Consider the following 8,470-nt stretch of genomic DNA (forward strand, 5'->3'; position numbering starts at 1 on the left):
GGAAAACGCAAACATTGCAGGGATGCAAATCTTCTCCGTGCAGACAGACATCGGGCTGTCCACAGCCTGCGCCGGGCAGCAACCGCAGAGTGCAATTTTGGAAGGGAAATCAAACTCGAAGTGCCTTTGGAGAGTCCATTAGTATTTAAAAGAACAAGCTTTTGGCTGAGCAAGGGCCTATATTGTCATAACACTGTGGCTGCCCCAGCCTCAGCACCGCCGAAGGCTCTGCCTGCATGTTTTGCTGGCGTATTAGAAGGGACCTCCGTCGCTAAACCCAATTCGCATACTCGCTTAACAATCATTCGAACATGAATGCAGAACAAGGCAAATTGCCTTCTTGCACCGGCGCTGCGGCTCGGGGGTTTGCAAGCAGGCAGCGTGAATCGCCGTAGTGACAGCTCCGGCTGCCCATCCCAAACCAGAAATAGTTCTTGCCTTTCATCGGCAATAAAATTTCAGCCCTTGATGCCATTTGATTTCTCCTTAGCGTCCCTTTGCCTAGGCGTGAGGGGCACATGGGGACGCCTGTGAGGCGTCGCCCCCCTCAGCTTAGTAGAGAAGATGGGCGGACCCTTGGGGCCCCAATCGGGCCGATTTTCCTCTGAGGGGAAGAAGAATGACGCCTTTGACCCTCCTGGCGAGGCAGAAGGAAGCGCACATAGCCAGAGGCAGCGGGGAGGCAGCGCTGCGGTCCCTCACAGGGGGTTGACCTACACCGCGTATCTGCAGCGACGCCACGCCCAAATGTGCACCAGACTCCTCGAACTGCTCGAGCATCATTGCCACATCCAGCAGGAGGGTCGAGAAGAGCAGCGCTTGCAGGGTTCCCTGGCTTCTCTGGCCCGCCGTGCGACGGTTTGTGCAGAGGCAGGTGATTCTCGGGGTGCAACTGCAGCAGTAGTTGCCTTTTTGAGAGAATTCGGGGGTGCATTAGGCCTTGCTTTCGCCTCCCATATGCAGCAGAAGAGCGAGAGCGCAGCCCAGAGGGATGCAACTGAGGCAGCACGGGCTACGCTGCTGCTGATTGCCGCCCACTGGCGCTGCAGCACAACGGCGAATTCTGCAGAAATCATGGTGCAGCGCCAGGCTTTGGGATGCGTCGCAGCTGCATTCCGCACAGCTCCTCAACTGGGAGCTCGGGGTTCGGCTGCACTGGGAGAGGCTCTTGCCGCTGCTGTTGCCGCTGCAGTCGCGATGCACCGGGTGCTGGGGTCCGAGCCCCGTCCACGCAACGACCGAGGGATGCAGCGTTATCTGAAGCAGCAGCAACAGCAACAGCACGTTTTAGGCTTGGGTCTAGCTGCTGCGCAGCCGAAGCACGTGGCACTCATAAGATCGCTCCTCCTGTCGATTCATTCCCTCCTATGCGAGCTGGCGCGAGCAAGGAGTGCCGCTGCTGCTTCTGCTGACGGTAGAGGCCTCTGCACTGCAGCAGAAGGTACAAGCCCTTTTGCATCTACGGTGGCTCCCCTTGGTGCAGAGGGAGAGCTGAGTGTCGAGTTGCTGTTGCTGTTGTTGCCTCTGGCGCTGGCGCAGCCCGTTGCCGCTGCTGCGGTGCCGCAACCGTTTCAGCTGCGAAACGCAGCTCCTGCAGTAGGCTGGGGCCCCTCTTGTGGCCTGACGACTGACTTCGCCTCGACGCAAGAGAGCGATGTGGAAGGCAGCAAAAGGCGCGCTTCCCCTCCTGCAGCTGCTGCTTCTATTGCGTCTTGTGCTTCTCGCGGGCCCCCAACGGGTCTTAGCTGGAGGGGGGGCCCTACCCCTCATGTAGGGGGGGGCTGCTTCCCAGTTAGGGCCTCCTGTTCAGAGGAGGAAGCTCCCAGTGCAGCGCCAGATCGGGGCTCTTCCTCCCCTTCTGTGCGCCTAGAATGCCTGCGGTGCATAGACGGGCTGCTGCGGCTCTGTGGCAGAGAGCTGCTCCCGTACTGGGGTTTGCTGCTGCGGTGCAGGAGGCCCACTCTGCTACCGCCATCCCCCCTGGGCTGTCGCCTGTTGCACAGAGTCGCCTCCGGAGCGGCAGGGGACCCCAGGGACCCTCAAAGGGAGGGGCCCCTGACCTCGCGACCGCCAGCAGCAGCAGAAGCAGCCGACGAATGGTTCCGCCGGCTGCTCGGTCTGGAGAGGGCGGAGCAGCTCGAGTTGCCCTGGAGCTCCCTCGTCATCTCCAGCGAGAGTCCCAAGGTGAGTTCAGACAATTTCCGTGGCACCGGAGACATGCGGATCTGCGCCTGCGTGCTACCTGTCTACTTCACTACACCAGAGGGCTTAGGGTTTGTGGTTCAGGGGCGGGGGAGCGCATTTGCTGTTGCTGATATGCGTTCTGGTTTTTTTCAGGTGTGTAGGGCAGCCGTGAGTTGTGTGTGCGCCCTCTTGGAGTCTTCGCCTCTGCGCCAGTGGCCGGCGCCTGCGTCTTGCTGCGCCCGCTGCGGCCCGGAGGCTGTGCTTATGCGGGCGGAGGACTGGGGGCGCCTTGCGGGACTGCTGGGCTTTGCAGGCTCGGGGGGCTGCAAGGGAGGCATAGGTATTGCCCGCAGCCACAGCGTGAGGTGCTCTGCTTTGCCAGGGCGCCAGCAGCCGTCCGGAGGCCTCGGAGCCTTCACCTCCCTCTCACACACCGTCCGTCAGGTCTCGCGCTGCGCTCTTGCTTGTCTCCTGGGGGTTGTGCGCTGGGGACTCACAGAGGAGACACCCACAGCGGGAGTCTCTTCCGGAAATAAAATGGGCTTCGGAGAAGAAACAGCCGACCCAGAGACGGCCGCTTCTGCCTCCCCTGCACCGGCGGCGTCTGCTGCACCTATTGCTCCTCTAGATGCCCTCGCAGATGCAGACGCAGCAACAACGATAGCAGCAGAAGCAGCAGCAGATGAGGGCGAGCTACGGAAGCAGAGCTCAAGTCGCCCGTCCGGCAGCAGCACTCACACCTCGCCTCCCCCTGAAAGGAGCAACACACCCAGCCAAGCTGTAGGGGCCCTCAGGGGTCTGGCAGAGACACTTCCAGCCCTGCCTGCGGGTCTCCTGGAGCCCGGCGTCTCGGCTGCTGCGCTTCGTCTTGCCCACCCTGTGGTGCTGCTGCTTGCTGAGACACTCGATACGCAGATGCAGCAGCTGTCGCAACAGCGGAAGCACTTGTCTTGTTGCTTTTGCTTCAGCAAGAAGGAAACTGAAGCCACCGGCCCTGAGTGCACGGCTCTGGCTACATCTGCTGCCATTGTTGCACGACGGACCCACGCAGCAGCAGCAGCCGCTGCTGCTGCTGCGACTGCTGGCGCTACTGCTGGTGGCCCGCCATCCGTGCAGCCAGATAAGGGGGTAGGATCCGGTTTATTCGCAACCTCGGCGCAGACGGTACAAGGCACAGAGACACCCCAGCGTGCATGCAGTCTGGCGAAAGGCTTCGAGGCCTTCGCTGGGCAGGTGGTGGCGAGAGGCCCCTTGGCCTTGAGGCTAGTGGCTCCTACCTTGGCGATGATTGCTGCTGTGGTGGGTGGCAAAGAGCGGCAGCCCCAAATAGCGGAGGCTCTGCTTGTGCCGGTGGGGAGGCAGGCGAGCGTGGCGGGGCCTTCTTGCCTGGTGTATCTTATTTGCAAGGCACTGCAGGCTTTGCTGTCTCTCCGTGCCAACTTTGCTGCCTTCCAACACCCCCGTGCGCTTGAAGAGCGCTCTCTTCATGTCTCATCAGGCCTCGATGCAGGGGGGCCTCAGCGAATGCATCCAAAGGACAGCTGCGGCGGAGGCTCCTCACCAAAGGGCCTCCAGGGGGGCGCTCTGCCCGTAGAGCGCTGCTTTTGCGATGCAGCGTCATGCAGCGGCTGGGCAGTAAGTGTACCGGCGGAGGTAGATAGGGGGTCGTGCAGCAGCTGCGCGAGACAGGGGCAGGCCCTCTTTGGAGGACTGTTTGCAGCGCTGCAGGCCACCAGTCGGCAGTACCCCCAAGCGTTGCTGCTGCTGGAAAGGGGCGATGTATGCCTTGAAGCTGCGAGCAGAGCTTCTCATCCCCTCAGGGAATCTGAAGGCCCATTCTTCGGAGTGCTTCGCGCGCTGCTGGCTGCGCCCTGTTCTTCGCTCCGCTGCAAGGGAGTGCAGCTCGCGCTGGAAGTCTTGCCGCCAGCAGTTCAAGAACCGTTAAAGGACTCAACCGAAGCCCCCTCGGACTCTCAACCTCGCGGTGGTTTCACTCCGATGGCCCCACGGGCCCCCATTCAGTCTCCTCCCAGTGACTCCGCTCTGTACAGACCCCGCGCAGCCCTTGTTGCGCTGCTGCAGTCGCAACTCATTACTCCGCTGCTCAAAGGGAGGCCCACAACCACTTTTGCGGCGTCGCCCGACCCGCAGCTGCAACAGCAGCAGGCGCAGCAACAGCAGAAAAAGCACCAGCAGGACCAGCAGCAGGAGCAGCCACAGCAGCAACAAGAGCAACAGCAACAACAGGAACAGGAGCAGCATCCAGAGTTGCTGGTGAGCGCATGCGCGTTCCTGTGCCGGGTGACACAGGAGGAGTGGCGGCGCTGCCGCTTGTTGAACTTTGAGACATTGGGGACTCTGAGGGGCCTCATGGCACCTGAAAGGCCCCGCAGTGTCCGGATCGCTGCTGCGACTGCTTTGGGGGCTTTCGCAGCACAGACGCACGGACAGCCGCATCAGCATCACCGTGCAGCTCCTTCATCGGGTGGAGAGGAAACAGCAGATGAGGCAGCAAAAACTGCACAGGATATAGCGCCTCCCGAAGAATGCCAACTATCAGACAACGACACCCTGCTCAGGGAAACCTTACACCTTCTGCTGTTGCAGCTTGACACACCTCTTCACGACGTTCGCGCTGCAGTGCTCGGCGCCCTGTGCGAGGCAGCCGGTGCCGTGCAGCAGCGGCAACAGCATCAGCAGCAGCAGCAGCCAAAGGAGCAGGACGAGGAACGCCAGCACCAGAAGGGGGAGATGAGCCACAGCCTATCGATTGCAGGAGGGGATGTGTGGGTGGGGGTTCTGAAGGGCATCAACGACGTGCTGGAACAGCAGCAGCATCAGCCACAAACCAACGCCTCGGCAGCAGTTGCGGTGGGGCTGAGGGCGATCGGGGCGGTGACACCCCTTGTTCTGTTGCTGTCTATCGTGGAGGCGGCGGGGCCCGTCGCAGTCAAGGAAGACCTACGTCATGCTTGCAAAAGGCCTCCTGAGGAGTCCTCCCAGGGGGATGGCGAGAGGAGGGAAGGTGCGTCAGACGTGGGGAGGCAGCGACCTTTGGATGAGGTGCTGCGTTCTTTGGCAGTGCTGGCAGCGGTGTTGCTGTCCGCAAGGGGAGAGGTTACGGGAAGAGCGGAAGACCCGCACACGCCACCCTGCAGGGGGCAGCGGGAGGCCTGCGACAGGGAACCCGACAGCAGCTGCTGCTACAGGGAAGCTGCTATACAGACCGGCGCTGCAGGGGCGCCGCTGCCGTCACAGCCTCTTGCTGCTGGTGGTGCGGCTACTGCGGCTGCTGGCTGGGGGCTCAAGCAGCTGAAACTGCAGTGGAACGCATGCAACAGCATCCGGCTTCTCTATTCTGCGCATGCGGCTTCCCAACTCATTGACACAGAGTGCAGCAAGTGAGCTCGAATGTCGCTACAGAGCAGATGGAGGCTTCCGCCTTCGCTGCTTCTTTTTTGTTTATTTCTGGTCGCTCGGTATGCTGGGTTTTGCGGCCTGTGTCGTCGTTTCCTAGACTGTTTGCTTGATCTTGGGGGTTTGTCGTTCGATTATTGCGCATCTTGTTGGTTTCTGGGTGTATATTGCTGCTAATGTGGATTGTCTAGGGGTGACAAAACCTCCCGTGTTTTTGTTTTGCAAAACTTTGGATGTTCTAGTCTGCGCAGCCTGGCTTGATGCGTGTTTGTTCCTTTCGGTTCTGCGCGTTTTCTTATGTTAGTTGGGCTGGCACCAAGGGTCCTGAAGTGCATGGATGGGTGGATGGATGCATGCATGCAGCCGGCTGTGCAGGAAGCGTCTAGCTACTTGAGCCCCACTCCCCCTTCCCCCCCACTGCCTGTGCCATTCGCCCCTCAAAAGACTGCTCCTTTTTCGCCCGCTGGCTTGCAACTCTATGACGCATACACTTGCTACCACATGCATTCGCTGACGCATGCATTTGCTGCTGCGCTGCAGGTTTTTCGTGCCGCTTTGGCGGGGGGTCTGCCTCTGTTTGAGCGCCTCCCAGCTCACCAAGGTACGCAGCCACGCGGCAGCTGCCCTGGAGGCCATGCTGGAGTTGCTAGGGTCCCTTCCGCCTGCGCGAATACTTTCAGAATCTTCCCCCTCTCTTTACACCCAGCAGCTGCACTGCGCTCGCTGTGTCGCTCCCCTGCTCAAAGAGGCCTGGGAGGCTCTAGCAGCTGCAGCGGAGGAGACAGGAACAAAGGAACCTTCACACTCCGGTAGGTGCATTGGCTGCTGTTCTCTGTCCTTTTTGAGTGCGTTTCACAGGTGTTCGATTGCTTCCACTCAGCAGCGGCACGTGCATGCATGGGAATAGCACACAAAATGCAAGGGGTGCAGGTAGCAGCAACAGCGGCAACGGCAGCAGCGGTAGCAGCGGCAGCGGCAGCAGCGGCCACACCGCGCGAGGGCAACACTTAGCAGCAGCGAGTGACACCTCGCTAAGGTGGAGACGTTTTGTCTACCGGTTGCTCTGTGTGCGGTGCTGCATGCGTCTGTCGGCTGTGCAGAGGAGCACTGGCGTCAAAGGCGCAGCGCACCGCCACCCAGGCGGCAGCACTGTCTGCGCTCCAAGCTGCAGGACTTGATGAAAGGGGGTTTGCTGCAGCGCACGCATGAGCTCTTAGCCGCTTCTGAACCTTCTCTTGCTGATAGCCTCAATGCACTGCAGCCGACTGGCTCTCCCCAGTCCAGCACCCCCACAGGTGAACCCGTCAACCCAAAGGCCGCGTGGAAACTCAGTTGCAGCTGCTGCTCGCAAAGGGGGAATGAGGGCTCGCCTACAGGGTATACCGGGTTTGAGCGCCTCAGGCAGGCAGCAGAGGCTGCAGTGCAGGGCGGGGGCTTCTTTGGAGCTCCCCAACAGCATCAAGACGTCCCCATGTAGTGTTTTTTTCATTTGCATGCAATGACCCACAGGTTTCAATGGTGATTTAAACGAGACCATCGAACCCGCGCGTAGGCGGCGGGATACACGCTCCTCCGCAGCCGGAAGGTCGAATTAGCCAGGCAGGCGTACTGTCATCGAACAGTACCACAGCTCTAGGATTTAGTTAGAGTCCAGCCACGGTAGGTAGGGTTCTTTTAGGGTTTAGTTTAGTCAAGGCTTGGGCAGGCTTCTGCAAGGCACTCTTCATCTCAGGGCTTAGGAAAGGTTCTACCAGGGCAAAGTTTAGGTAAGGTTTAGGCAGGATTTAGGAAGGGTATAGCTTGGTGTTTAGTTTGAGCAGGGATTTGTTAATGCAGTGTAAGTTTTACATTTTTTCCAGGGCTTATTTTGCAAAGAGTTCAGTTTATTTAGTGTCTAGGTGGGTTTTTGTTGGGGTGTAGTTTAGTTGGGCATAGAGATTGCAGACTAAGTGCTTATGGTTTTGACCTGACGATTTCATATCTGCAAAGGAACAGCAACCCCTGTGCTGCAGAGGGCAGCAGGCAGCAGTGGCGCTGGTATCTACGGCAGCATCTGCCTTTCTTTTCTTCTGCACAAGAAAAAGAGTCTCTCACGCACCCGCAGGGGCGCAGACGGTTAGGCCGATGCCTGCTCAAGTAGCGTGTAGGAATCTAAATTCCCAACCGAAAGACACGTCTGCGATAATATGTTGTACACTAGCAAAAGCATGTGACATTTCACTAGTATATCTATATGCTAGTAGTAATCCTGTAACAATTTGTACTACAAGAGATTCCTAATAAGAACCCCTTCGATTTTAACGGTTTGCTCCTGAAAAAAGAATACGTGTACATGCACAACGGTATCAGCTGAGTAGATGAATACACCCGCTCCAAACTGAGGTTTCTGTGGAGCACCCGCTGTCCACTTCCATGCATGGTTCCGCATACACGGAACTGTATTATGTATGCTGCGCATGCATAAAACAGGCTGTGGTGAGTGGTGTTCTGTCCCTTAGCGACGGGTAACATAGGGGGCTGAACAGAGGCAAGTAAGGACACGAGATAGAAACACAGACGCCGCACGTGGTCAGGAGAAGCAAGTAAGGTAACGTTACAAGGAACAAAAAACCTGTCCGAACCAGGAATCGAACCTGGGTTTACACGGCCACAACGTGTTGTCCTAACCTCTAGACGATTCGGACCGAGTGCCAGTCCTGTCAACAAGGGCTTAAAGGTATTTTATTTATGGTGTAATTTTTTTAAAAATTCAATTTGCTATGATGTAAAAAGATAGGCTTTTGGAGACGCTTCATTATCTCCCCTCAGCCTCGCTGCTGCCCTCCAACTCCCCACATAACCCCACCCCCCAATCCTCAGGTCTCCCCAG

The 8,470-nt window shown here is 58.5% G+C and overlaps 1 protein-coding gene across 1 annotated transcript; it reads left to right on the forward strand.

Annotated features, from left to right (window-relative positions):
- Window positions 1-564: 564 nt before the first annotated feature.
- Window positions 565-7,078, forward strand: EAH_00024720 (hypothetical protein, conserved; the record flags this gene model as incomplete). The annotated part of the gene is made up of 3 exons (XM_013396745.1): window positions 565-5,585; window positions 6,142-6,410; window positions 6,702-7,078. The coding sequence occupies 3 exons, from the start codon at window positions 565-567 to the stop codon at window positions 7,076-7,078; spliced, it is 5,667 nt and encodes a 1,888-aa protein (XP_013252199.1).
- Between the last annotated feature and the right edge of the window lie 1,392 nt (window positions 7,079-8,470).

Source organism: Eimeria acervulina, genomic scaffold (genome assembly GCF_000499425.1).
Source record: "Eimeria acervulina Houghton genomic scaffold, Eah_scaff195, whole genome shotgun sequence".
Taxonomy (NCBI): Eukaryota; Apicomplexa; class Conoidasida; order Eucoccidiorida; family Eimeriidae; genus Eimeria; species Eimeria acervulina.